Here is a 13,039-nt window from a genome sequence, read left to right on the forward strand (position 1 = left end):
TGCCGTGTTCGTGGGCTGTGCCAAATGGCTGCCCTGTTGGGAACACAACCAGAAACCTCCATCTCCATCCTAATTTACTGCTCCAGAAAAAGAAAAATCCCAAACATTGATTCCAAGAGGGATAACTGAGTCTCTCCTCGGCATCTGGAGATCGATTACCTAAATGCAGTCATGAGATTCCTTCAAGTCTCCTCCCTCAGGACCAGTTAAACAGGCAGTGGGGTTAAACCCTTCCCCGCTTCTCCGTTCTAGATCGTCCCGTTGCATGAGAGGCTCTTTTGGTCAACAAAGTCCTAACTTGATGTGAGGCTTTAAGGATTAGTGAGCTGCCTGCCACTGCTCAGTTTCCCATTAAAGCTGTGGCTGCAGCCTCTTGCAAACCACGGCTTCCCTGGGTGCCGAAGGGCGTCCAACGGTGGAGGCACAGTGCTGTGAGGGACAGTGATCTTCCATTTGGGATTGCTGGGGACAACTGGGACCAGAACAATATCCATGGGATGTGGCGTTGGGTGGGATTCATCCCAGTATGTCCCAGTGGGAAGCCCTTAAATCATCTAGCCAAGGTCCTGAAAGCCCAAAAGGAGGTCTACGCTGGGGCAATGTTCTCCAGCTGTATCTGACTCGACAGGAAAGGCTTGGGACTTCCCAGGAAACTCCATCCCTTCAATCTAATCTTGACAGCAGGAAAATGGTGGAGAGGGTCATCCTTGGCACTACTGGGAAGCGATGGAAGGACAGGCCAGCGTCAGCCTGGGCGGGGTGAGGCGGGGCCGTGACGGCACAAAGGGGCCGAGTGAGGCGTGAGGCGGGGCTCTGACGGCACAGGGCTGTCCTGCCACAGCTCTGTGACATCACCGTGCCTATATAAGCCGGGCCAGCCCCCGCGGCTGCCAGTGCAGTCGCGATGGGACGTGCCGGAGCCATGTGTGACGGTGGCGTCCTCATGACCGCGCTTGTCCTGCTGCTGGCCGCTGTGGCTGTCTGGTGGGCCCTCGGCCGCTGGCAACCACGGAGGCGGCAGACAAGGACACCAAAGAGGCGCAAGCGCCCCGGGGTCCGGCCCAGAGGCTCACGGAGGAACCGAGGAGCCCCTGCGGCTCCCAGGCCCTCCAGGCCTCGGCCGACCCCTCGCCAGCGGCCAGGTGCTCCCGCCAGCCCCCTGGACGGCTCCTGCAGCTGCGGCCCCTGCGTGGCAGTGGCCCAACAGCTGCAGGAACTGATGAGCTTGCTCTGGGCTCGCAATGGGACATCTGTGCCGCTCTACGATGGGATGTGGCAGGCCTTGTGGGAAGAACTGGAGGAGCTGGTGAAGCGAGGCCACCTGCCCTGCTGTGGCTCGCCCAGCTCCTTCAGGAGCCCCCATCCCATGAGGAGGCAGCTCCCAGGAAGCTTCTCCATCCCTGGGAGAGCCTCAAGCCTTGCAAGGATGGCGCAGACACCCGCCATCCCTGCAAGAAGCTCAGGCTGTCAGGGAACGTCCATCCTGCCAGGAGCCTCGGCTATCTCTGACAGCCTCCATCCCTCAGAGAGGCTCAGTGAGACCTGTCAGCGTGCAGAAGGTGCAGAGCCCGTGGACAGGTCTCCCAGCTCCCTTGGACCCGTCGACGTCAACAAGACGGGCGCAACCCTGAGCGCTGACGTGGCCAGGGAAAGCCCGCGAGTCCAGGTGGGAGCCCAGCCCGATGCAGGGGAGCCATCTCAGGAGCAGGTGGCGGAGCAGCAAGTGTCCTGCAGCCGGCAGTTGCCGGCCCACAGCTCCCAGGACGCTGTGCCGGCGGGCAGCAGCCCGTGCCTGGTGGAGGAGGCCATCCTCCAGAGACCTGGAGACCTCCATCTCCAGGAAGCTGCTCTGACACAGCCACCGACTACCGGGAAGGCCCTAACAGAAGGTGAGATCTTCTGAGGAGCTGCCTGCGGCTCCCCTGGGGCCCTTGGGGGGCATTCCTGGGCCGGGCCAGGGTCTCTGAGCACAGCCTAGTCCCTGGCTGTTCTCAGCGCCTCTGAGGGCACGGCTTCAAAAATCCCCTGTGTGGTTTGCAGCTGCTCCTGGGACCCCCCTGTGCGACACCTCGGGCTGCAGCCCCGGCCGTCCAGAAGAGCAGAGTCCGGCCCAGGACGCCGGGGCCAGCGACGGTGCCGCCGCGCCCCGCTGCCCCGCGGCTCCTGCAGCCGCCTGTGCGTGCTGCCCCGGCCCAGCCCTGCCGCTCACCGGCCCGACGGCTGCAGGGCGGGGGCCGCTGCCCGGCGCGCAGCAGGAAGCAGGTGAGGGCAAGGTGGCCCGCGGTGCCCCGGCCCGCTTGGCTGGCGGGCACGGGGGGCCCTGGGCGCAGGGCTGATGGCTCGCTCTCGGCCGCAGGGCAAAAGAAGGAGCTGCAGGAGCTGTACCTGCTGGGCCCGCAGCTGGGGAGCGGTGGCTTCGGCACCGTTTTCTCGGGGACCCGCCTCTCGGACGGGAGCCCGGTAAGTGGCCGGCAGGGCCGGGCGCGGCCGGAGGGCCAGGGCCGGAGCGGGGCAGGGCTCGAGCTCAGCCCCCCTCTGTCGATGGCTTGCAGGTGGCCATCAAGCACGTGGCCCGGGAGAGCGTCCTGCAGTGGGACGAGCGGGTGAGTGAGCGGGGCCTGCGGGCCAGAGCGGGTCGTGGCGGGCAGGGGGCAGCGGAGGCACAGGGTAGCTCCAGCTGGCCTGCTGGAGGCATTGTCTTTTCCTCACAGCCCGACGGCAGCCGTGTTCCAATGGAGGTCGTGCTGATGGAGAAGGTGGGCTCTGGCTGCCGCAGCATCATCCAGCTCCTGGACTGGTTCGAGCTGCCTGACAGCTTCGTGCTGGTGCTGGAGCGCCCGGAGCGGTCGCAGGATCTCCTGCAGCTCCTGCAGGAGCAGGAGTTCCTGAGCGAGGAGGCGGCGCGCTGGCTTTTCTGCCAGGTGCTGGAGGCCGTGCGGCACTGCACCGCCTGCGGCGTCCTGCACCGGGACATCAAGCCAGAGAACCTCCTCGTGGACCCGGAGAGCGGCGACCTGAAGCTCATCGACTTCGGTTGCGGCACCTTCCTCCAGGAGCGGGCCTTCACTCAATTTGCCGGTGAGCCCGCGGCCCGGGCCCTGCTCCCAGCGCCAGGCACTGCATGGCCCCGTTCCCTCCGGGGCGGTGGGGCGCGGCATTCAGCCGGCTGCCGGCTGCCCCGCGGCGCGGGGCAGATGCCGTGCCCCAGGAGCCGGCCGCAGGCTCTGCTGACAGAGGGGGGCTGCAAAAGCCAGGCCCCACCCCTCAGCTCGGCAGGGCTGTAGGGCTTGGGCTGCTCCGCTGGCCTTCTCTGCCTTGCCGAGCGGTTTCCTGGCTTCGGCCAATTCTCTGGGCGATGCAGGGTGGCCTTGGGGGGGAAGTTGTGTCCGTCCAGGCTCTGGAAGGCAGCAGCCTGCGCCCGGACAGCGCCGCCTGTCTCCCCTAGGAACACGCACGTACTGCCCACCCGAGTGGATCTGCCAGGGCTGCTACCACGGCCATGCGGCGACCATCTGGTCCCTGGGGGTGCTGCTCTATGTCATGGTCTGCGGGTGCCTCCCCTTCGAGGACGACCGTGAGATCCTGCTGGGGGAGCTTATCTTCAGGCCGCAGGTCTCTCCAGGTTGGTAGCCGGCCTCAAGAAGGCGGCCTTTGGCAGATGGCAGCACGCAGCCCAGCCGGGCCCTCACGCAGCAGCTTGTCGGTCGCCCTCAAGGGCCGGCTGCGGGAGGTGGCCCGTGACGGGCTGGGTGTGGCACGCTCGGCTGAAGGAGGTGGCCGTGTCCTGCCGTGCCGCTGTGCCGCAAAGGGCAGCTCTGAGCGCACGCAGCCTGGCCCGGGTTCTGCAGGCGCCGGGAGCAGCCGGGCAGGAGCCTTCTGCCGCTGACCGGCGCTTTCTGCCTTCTCTCCCCAGACTGCCGACATCTGATCCGCTGGTGTTTGGCCCAGCACCCCGCCGACCGGCCGCAGCTGGACGACATCTTGCGCCACCCTTGGGTGTGGGCCGGCTGCCTTTGATGCCTTGCTGGCGCCTCTGCAGCCCCCAGCTACCGAGTCCCACGCAGGACTGAGGGCCGGAAAAAGAAAACAACCACCAACCCGTTGCGGGCTCTCCAGTCTGGTCCTTGTTAGCAACTTCTGCTGGAGAAACCTCTTGGGAAAAGGGGCAATCAGAGTCTTCCCTTCCCTTTGTCAAGCTTCCATGCCTCTCCTCCACGTAGGTGGTTTTTTGTGTCTTCAAGCTCAGGCTGTAGTGCAGGTAGGAGGGGCTTTAACAAGGCCAGAAGGGCAACAGCGGAACAACAGCTGCCCTTTCAAACTGATCTGGCCGCTTGCTTGGGGTCCCCTGAAGTGAAACATGGGCCCGTCTGTGGATTCCAGCGCCGAGTGGGCGGCAGGAACAGAGACGTTGCTCCGCTGCTAAGGCTGTGAGAACAAGCAGAAGCGTCAAAGCGTCCTTTTCCGTTGAGCCCTGATGGACTCTTCCTCTTTCTTCCCCTCAAATCATCAGCAGGAAAATGCAGCCCAGTCTGTCTCCATTCAGGCGACAGCAGCCTCCAAGGGAGCTGTGCGGGGCTGGGCAGATGCCAAAAGGAACCCTAGGACAGACGGACACGCCCCAGCAGGCTCAGCCTCCCGTCTTGGGGCGGGGAACGTGCGTGAGGAGAGCCCTGCAGCGGAGGAAGGAGCCCCGGAGAAAGTCATCCCTGGGGACTCCAAGGGAAACCCCCCGGTGTTAGCAGCCCTGAACCCTGCTGTCTCCCGTTGAGGACTCGTGTTCTGGAAGGGAGCGATTCTCGAGACCTTTGTTACAGCCTGTAGCCCAGAGCTTTAGGACTTTGGGTGGAAGGAGTGGCATTTCTAGCCAGCTCCCTTCTGGAGACTTGGCTATTGTAACAAAGAATCACTGGATGCCCATAGCACCTCCTGACCAGCAAGGGAGGGGTCTCCCTGCACTTGTGCACCCCAAATGGCATGTTTTTGTCAGCTCTGAATTTCCCCTTCTCTGCTTCACCTTCAGGATAAGGAGAAAACCTGACTTTGTCTCTAAGCTTTCCTGCTCATTCACAGGGGAAGGCAGATGACATCCTGGACTTGCTCCCATGGCCTTGGGTCCACTGTGCCCCCCAAAAATATCTTCCTCTCCCCTAAAAACAACTGATGGAGAGTGCACCAACCGCTCTAGTTACAGAAATGCACCCAGGTGCCAGCTACTAATCTCTGCTACCTTCTCTCTACTGCCCTGACCTACCAACACAGCGTTTGGTAGTAAATAGTTTCTCTTCATAAATGCACACGCTCTTTCATTTCTGTTTTCTTTTCTCATGGCTGCCAACCCTCTTGTACCCTGAATGGCTCTCCAAGGCTCTAGCCAAAGGCCTGGCCCGAGCTGAGATCCTTCCAGCCAAGACCCCGCCCTGAGGGGATGGTGAGAGCTCTGTGTGTCAGCCCCGGCCTGGAGGCTGAGCTGGGAGGGAAAATTAGCCCTTTTCTAACGTCCTGTCAGCGGCGACTGCCAGTTCTCCAAGGGCCATGACACCTTTTCCCCAGGAGCAGGATGTCCGTTGTTACAAAGCTTCCATTTTTGCAAAGGAAACATTTTCAGTTTCATTTTCTCCCTGTAGTAGAAGAAGAAAAATCACTTACAGCTGCTATTGTAAATAAACCAAAAGAATTTCAGACAGGTTTGTTCAAGTAGAAAATTCTACTCCTCGAGGCACAGCCCCACGCTTTTTACAAGCCGTTCATGGAAGGCAGCGTAGAATTTCTTTAAGTAGGAACTGCTGGGTGATGCTTACGGAGATGTATTTTTTCTTTAGGACGCGACTGTCTCCAATAACGGAGAAAACTGAAAAAATTACAATGGGTTTTTGGTTTTTTTTTTGGTTTTGGGGTTTTTATTTTTTATTTTTTTTTTCCCTCATATAAGGGATGAAATACCAGAGCGATACAATAAACTGATAGACGCAGGATATGATGTTTGACAAGCAGACAATGTGACTTTTCTTCACTGGGCAGCAATAAACAACAGACAGGAACTGGTGAAGTGAGCTGGGACGGAGCATCTTTCCCGGGGATCACGGTGCCCTGGATCCCTGGCCTGAAAGCGGGGGCAAGAGCAGGCATCTCAGCCCTGCCCCACGCAGCCAGGGTGTTCCACAGAGCTCCTCCAGAGCTCCGCTCTTGGCCGCCAGGGCGTTAATGAGTGAGGCATTAATGAGGGAAGAGCTAAGGGCGTTAATTGAGGAGGGGCGGGCGGGAGGCGCTCCCAGAGCCGAGGGGGCGGGGCCAGCGCTGAGGGGAAAAAGGGCGGGAAAAGGCTCGGCGCTGCTGAGGGGAAACGTCGGCAAGGAGGGCACAGAGGGATATTGGTGGGGAAAAGGGAGACACAAGAGCTCTTGGCGGCCTGAAACCGCTAACGGTGGCTGGGGAAAGCTCCACACCCTCTCCCCTGCATAGCCCAGCCCCTTACACAGGGGAAAAATCCAGGGCTAAAACAGTGCTGTGGATGCAAGGAATCAGGGGCAGCATCTGGGTGGAGAGCGTCCCTCACGGGAGGAACCTCAGTGGAGCCCAGCGAGGCTGGGGCAGGAGGGTCAGACCGAGCAGACAAGGGGGACCCTCTGTCCATGCCAAGGCCCAGGGCGGCCCTATCCCGGGAAGTGCCCGGGCAGCGGATCCTTGAGCTGCTGCACCTTCGCGCTGCCCTGGCTCAGCCCGGAACCCGCTCATTGCCAGGGGGAGCTGGTGGCACTGGGCAGCGGCAGAGGGAAAGAAGCGGAACACGAGGCTCTGTCCTACAGCCACATGGACTGCGATGCCGTGTTCGTGGGCTGTGCCAAATGGCTGCCCTGTTGGGAACACAACCAGAAACCTCCATCTCCATCCTAATTTACTGCTCCAGAAAAAGAAAAATCCCAAACATTGATTCCAAGAGGGATAACTGAGTCTCTCCTCGGCATCTGGAGATCGATTACCTAAATGCAGTCATGAGATTCCTTCAAGTCTCCTCCCTCAGGACCAGTTAAACAGGCAGTGGGGTTAAACCCTTCCCCGCTTCTCCGTTCTAGATCGTCCCGTTGCATGAGAGGCTCTTTTGGTCAACAAAGTCCTAACTTGATGTGAGGCTTTAAGGATTAGTGAGCTGCCTGCCACTGCTCAGTTTCCCATTAAAGCTGTGGCTGCAGCCTCTTGCAAACCACGGCTTCCCTGGGTGCCGAAGGGCGTCCAACGGTGGAGGCACAGTGCTGTGAGGGACAGTGATCTTCCATTTGGGATTGCTGGGGACAACTGGGACCAGAACAATATCCATGGGATGTGGCGTTGGGTGGGATTCATCCCAGTATGTCCCAGTGGGAAGCCCTTAAATCATCTAGCCAAGGTCCTGAAAGCCCAAAAGGAGGTCTACGCTGGGGCAATGTTCTCCAGCTGTATCTGACTCGACAGGAAAGGCTTGGGACTTCCCAGGAAACTCCATCCCTTCAATCTAATCTTGACAGCAGGAAAATGGTGGAGAGGGTCATCCTTGGCACTACTGGGAAGCGATGGAAGGACAGGCCAGCGTCAGCCTGGGCGGGGTGAGGCGGGGCCGTGACGGCACAAAGGGGCCGAGTGAGGCGTGAGGCGGGGCTCTGACGGCACAGGGCTGTCCTGCCACAGCTCTGTGACATCACCGTGCCTATATAAGCCGGGCCAGCCCCCGCGGCTGCCAGTGCAGTCGCGATGGGACGTGCCGGAGCCATGTGTGACGGTGGCGTCCTCATGACCGCGCTTGTCCTGCTGCTGGCCGCTGTGGCTGTCTGGTGGGCCCTCGGCCGCTGGCAACCACGGAGGCGGCAGACAAGGACACCAAAGAGGCGCAAGCGCCCCGGGGTCCGGCCCAGAGGCTCACGGAGGAACCGAGGAGCCCCTGCGGCTCCCAGGCCCTCCAGGCCTCGGCCGACCCCTCGCCAGCGGCCAGGTGCTCCCGCCAGCCCCCTGGACGGCTCCTGCAGCTGCGGCCCCTGCGTGGCAGTGGCCCAACAGCTGCAGGAACTGATGAGCTTGCTCTGGGCTCGCAATGGGACATCTGTGCCGCTCTACGATGGGATGTGGCAGGCCTTGTGGGAAGAACTGGAGGAGCTGGTGAAGCGAGGCCACCTGCCCTGCTGTGGCTCGCCCAGCTCCTTCAGGAGCCCCCATCCCATGAGGAGGCAGCTCCCAGGAAGCTTCTCCATCCCTGGGAGAGCCTCAAGCCTTGCAAGGATGGCACAGACACCCGCCATCCCTGCAAGAAGCTCAGGCTGTCAGGGAACGTCCATCCTGCCAGGAGCCTCGGCTATCTCTGACAGCCTCCATCCCTCAGAGAGGCTCAGTGAGACCTGTCAGCGTGCAGAAGGTGCAGAGCCCGTGGACAGGTCTCCCAGCTCCCTTGGACCCGTCGACGTCAACAAGACGGGCGCAACCCTGAGCGCTGACGTGGCCAGGGAAAGCCCGCGAGTCCAGGTGGGAGCCCAGCCCGATGCAGGGGAGCCATCTCAGGAGCAGGTGGCGGAGCAGCAAGTGTCCTGCAGCCGGCAGTTGCCGGCCCACAGCTCCCAGGACGCTGTGCCGGCGGGCAGCAGCCCGTGCCTGGTGGAGGAGGCCATCCTCCAGAGACCTGGAGACCTCCATCTCCAGGAAGCTGCTCTGACACAGCCACCGACTACCGGGAAGGCCCTAACAGAAGGTGAGATCTTCTGAGGAGCTGCCTGCGGCTCCCCTGGGGCCCTTGGGGGGCATTCCTGGGCCGGGCCAGGGTCTCTGAGCACAGCCTAGTCCCTGGCTGTTCTCAGCGCCTCTGAGGGCACGGCTTCAAAAATCCCCTGTGTGGTTTGCAGCTGCTCCTGGGACCCCCCTGTGCGACACCTCGGGCTGCAGCCCCGGCCGTCCAGAAGAGCAGAGTCCGGCCCAGGACGCCGGGGCCAGCGACGGTGCCGCCGCGCCCCGCTGCCCCGCGGCTCCTGCAGCCGCCTGCGCGTGCTGCCCCGGCCCAGCCCTGCCGCTCACCGGCCCGACGGCTGCAGGGCGGGGGCCGCTGCCCGGCGCGCAGCAGGAAGCAGGTGAGGGCAAGGTGGCCCGCGGTGCCCCGGCCCGCTTGGCTGGCGGGCACGGGGGGCCCTGGGCGCAGGGCTGATGGCTCGCTCTCGGCCGCAGGGCAAAAGAAGGAGCTGCAGGAGCTGTACCTGCTGGGCCCGCAGCTGGGGAGCGGTGGCTTCGGCACCGTTTTCTCGGGGACCCGCCTCTCGGACGGGAGCCCGGTAAGTGGCCGGCAGGGCCGGGCGCGGCCGGAGGGCCAGGGCCGGAGCGGGGCAGGGCTCGAGCTCAGCCCCCCTCTGTCGATGGCTTGCAGGTGGCCATCAAGCACGTGGCCCGGGAGAGCGTCCTGCAGTGGGACGAGCGGGTGAGTGAGCGGGGCCTGCGGGCCAGAGCGGGTCGTGGCGGGCAGGGGGCAGCGGAGGCACAGGGTAGCTCCAGCTGGCCTGCTGGAGGCATTGTCTTTTCCTCACAGCCCGACGGCAGCCGTGTTCCAATGGAGGTCGTGCTGATGGAGAAGGTGGGCTCTGGCTGCCGCAGCATCATCCAGCTCCTGGACTGGTTCGAGCTGCCTGACAGCTTCGTGCTGGTGCTGGAGCGCCCGGAGCGGTCGCAGGATCTCCTGCAGCTCCTGCAGGAGCAGGAGTTCCTGAGCGAGGAGGCGGCGCGCTGGCTTTTCTGCCAGGTGCTGGAGGCCGTGCGGCACTGCACCGCCTGCGGCGTCCTGCACCGGGACATCAAGCCAGAGAACCTCCTCGTGGACCCGGAGAGCGGCGACCTGAAGCTCATCGACTTCGGTTGCGGCACCTTCCTCCAGGAGCGGGCCTTCACTCAATTTGCCGGTGAGCCCGCGGCCCGGGCCCTGCTCCCAGCGCCAGGCACTGCATGGCCCCGTTCCCTCCGGGGCGGTGGGGCGCGGCATTCAGCCGGCTGCCGGCTGCCCCGCGGCGCGGGGCAGATGCCGTGCCCCAGGAGCCGGCCGCAGGCTCTGCTGACAGAGGGGGGCTGCAAAAGCCAGGCCCCACCCCTCAGCTCGGCAGGGCTGTAGGGCTTGGGCTGCTCCGCTGGCCTTCTCTGCCTTGCCGAGCGGTTTCCTGGCTTCGGCCAATTCTCTGGGCGATGCAGGGTGGCCTTGGGGGGGAAGTTGTGTCCGTCCAGGCTCTGGAAGGCAGCAGCCTGCGCCCGGACAGCGCCGCCTGTCTCCCCTAGGAACACGCACGTACTGCCCACCCGAGTGGATCTGCCAGGGCTGCTACCACGGCCATGCGGCGACCATCTGGTCCCTGGGGGTGCTGCTCTATGTCATGGTCTGCGGGTGCCTCCCCTTCGAGGACGACCGTGAGATCCTGCTGGGGGAGCTTATCTTCAGGCCGCAGGTCTCTCCAGGTTGGTAGCCGGCCTCAAGAAGGCGGCCTTTGGCAGATGGCAGCACGCAGCCCAGCCGGGCCCTCACGCAGCAGCTCGGCGGGACGTCGGTGCGCCCTCAAGGGCCGGCTGCGGGAGGTGGCCCGTGACGGGCTGGGTGTGGCACGCTCGGCTGAAGGAGGTGGCCGTGTCCTGCCGTGCCGCTGTGCCGCAAAGGGCGGCTCTGAGCGCACGCAGCCTGGCCCGGGTTCTGCAGGCGCCGGGAGCAGCCGGGCAGGAGCCTTCTGCCGCTGACCGGCGCTTTCTGCCTTCTCTCCCCAGAGTGCCGACATCTGATCCGCTGGTGTTTGGCCCAGCACCCCGCCGACCGGCCGCAGCTGGACGACATCTTGCGCCACCCTTGGGTGTGGGCCGGCTGCCTTTGATGCCTTGCTGGCGCCTCTGCAGCCCCCAGCTACCGAGTCCCACGCAGGACTGAGGGCCGGAAAAACAAAACAACCACCAACCCGTTGCGGGCTCTCCAGTCTGGTCCTTGTTAGCAACTTCTGCTGGAGAAACCTCTTGGGAAAAGGGGCAATCAGAGTCTTCCCTTCCCTTTGTCAAGCTTCCATGCCTCTCCTCCACGTAGGTGGTTTTTTGTGTCTTCAAGCTCAGGCTGTAGTGCAGGTAGGAGGGGCTTTAACAAGGCCAGAAGGGCAACAGCGGAACAACAGCTGCCCTTTCAAACTGATCTGGCCGCTTGCTTGGGGTCCCCTGAAGTGAAACATGGGCCCGTCTGTGGATTCCAGCGCCGAGTGGGCGGCAGGAACAGAGACGTTGCTCCGCTGCTAAGGCTGTGAGAACAAGCAGAAGCGTCAAAGCGTCCTTTTCCGTTGAGCCCTGATGGACTCTTCCTCTTTCTTCCCCTCAAATCATCAGCAGGAAAATGCAGCCCAGTCTGTCTCCATTCAGGCGACAGCAGCCTCCAAGGGAGCTGTGCGGGGCTGGGCAGATGCCAAACGGAACCCTAGGACAGACGGACACGCCCCAGCAGGCTCAGCCTCCCGTCTTGGGGCGGGGAACGTGCGTGAGGAGAGCCCTGCAGCGGAGGAAGGAGCCCCGGAGAAAGTCATCCCTGGGGACTCCAAGGGAAACCCCCCGGTGTTAGCAGCCCTGAACCCTGCTGTCTCCCGTTGAGGACTCGTGTTCTGGAAGGGAGCGATTCTCGAGACCTTTGTTACAGCCTGTAGCCCAGAGCTTTAGGACTTTGGGTGGAAGGAGTGGCATTTCTAGCCAGCTCCCTTCTGGAGACTTGGCTATTGTAACAAAGAATCACTGGATGCCCATAGCACCTCCTGACCAGCAAGGGAGGGGTCTCCCTGCACTTGTGCACCCCAAATGGCATGTTTTTGTCAGCTCTGAATTTCCCCTTCTCTGCTTCACCTTCAGGATAAGGAGAAAACCTGACTTTGTCTCTTAGCTTTCCTGCTCATTCACAGGGGAAGGCAGATGACATCCTGGACTTGCTCCCATGGCCTTGGGCCCACTGTGCCCCCCAAAAATATCTTCCTCTCCCCTAAAAACAACTGATGGAGAGTGCACCAACCGCTCTAGTTACAGAAATGCACCCAGGTGCCAGCTACTAATCTCTGCTACCTTCTCTCTACTGCCCTGACCTACCAACACAGCGTTTGGTAGTAAATAGTTTCTCTTCATAAATGCACACGCTCTTTCATTTCTGTTTTCTTTTCTCATGGCTGCCAACCCTCTTGTACCCTGAATGGCTCTCCAAGGCTCTAGCCAAAGGCCTGGCCCGAGCTGAGATCCTTCCAGCCAAGACCCCGCCCTGAGGGGATGGTGAGAGCTCTGTGTGTCAGCCCCGGCCTGGAGGCTGAGCTGGGAGGGAAAATTAGCCCTTTTCTAACGTCCTGTCAGCGGCGACTGCCAGTTCTCCAAGGGCCATGACACCTTTTCCCCAGGAGCAGGATGTCCGTTGTTACAAAGCTTCCATTTTTGCAAAGGAAACATTTTCAGTTTCATTTTCTCCCTGTAGTAGAAGAAGAAAAATCACTTACAGCTGCTATTGTAAATAAACCAAAAGAATTTCAGACAGGTTTGTTCAAGTAGAAAATTCTACTCCTCGAGGCACAGCCCCACGCTTTTTACAAGCCGTTCATGGAAGGCAGCGTAGAATTTCTTTAAGTAGGAACTGCTGGGTGATGCTTACGGAGATGTATTTTTTCTTTAGGACGCGACTGTCTCCAATAACGGAGAAAACTGAAAAAATTACAATGGGTTTTTGGTTTTTTTTTTGGTTTTGGGGTTTTTATTTTTTATTTTTTTTTTCCCTCATATAAGGGATGAAATACCAGAGCGATACAATAAACTGATAGACGCAGGATATGATGTTTGACAAGCAGACAATGTGACTTTTCTTCACTGGGCAGCAATAAACAACAGACAGGAACTGGTGAAGTGAGCTGGGACGGAGCATCTTTCCCGGGGATCACGGTGCCCTGGATCCCTGGCCTGAAAGCGGGGGCAAGAGCAGGCATCTCAGCCCTGCCCCACGCAGCCAGGGTGTTCCACAGAGCTCCTCCAGAGCTCCGCTCTTGGCCGCCAGGGCGTTAATGAGTGAGGC

At 61.4% G+C, this 13,039-nt stretch overlaps 1 protein-coding gene across 4 annotated transcripts; it reads left to right on the forward strand.

Annotated features, from left to right (window-relative positions):
* The first annotated feature begins 889 nt into the window (after positions 1-889).
* Positions 890-3,688, forward strand: LOC128817229 (uncharacterized). 4 transcript variants are annotated; one of them, XM_053995593.1, is made up of 6 exons: positions 890-1,889; positions 2,041-2,262; positions 2,357-2,460; positions 2,553-2,603; positions 2,712-3,078; positions 3,446-3,688. In XM_053995593.1, exons 1-6 carry the CDS (start codon positions 905-907, stop codon positions 3,628-3,630), a joined length of 1,914 nt encoding a protein of 637 aa, XP_053851568.1. In that variant the 5' UTR covers positions 890-904; the 3' UTR covers positions 3,631-3,688. The 4 variants fall into 4 exon arrangements, with proteins under 4 accessions (XP_053851568.1, XP_053851565.1, XP_053851566.1 ...); XM_053995590.1 differs by having other exon boundaries at positions 2,553-3,078; XM_053995591.1 differs by having other exon boundaries at positions 2,712-3,535.
* Positions 3,689-13,039: the final 9,351 nt, after the last annotated feature.

The sequence above is a fragment of the Vidua macroura genome, chromosome 20, assembly GCF_024509145.1.
Source record: "Vidua macroura isolate BioBank_ID:100142 chromosome 20, ASM2450914v1, whole genome shotgun sequence".
Taxonomy (NCBI): domain Eukaryota; kingdom Metazoa; phylum Chordata; class Aves; order Passeriformes; family Viduidae; genus Vidua; species Vidua macroura.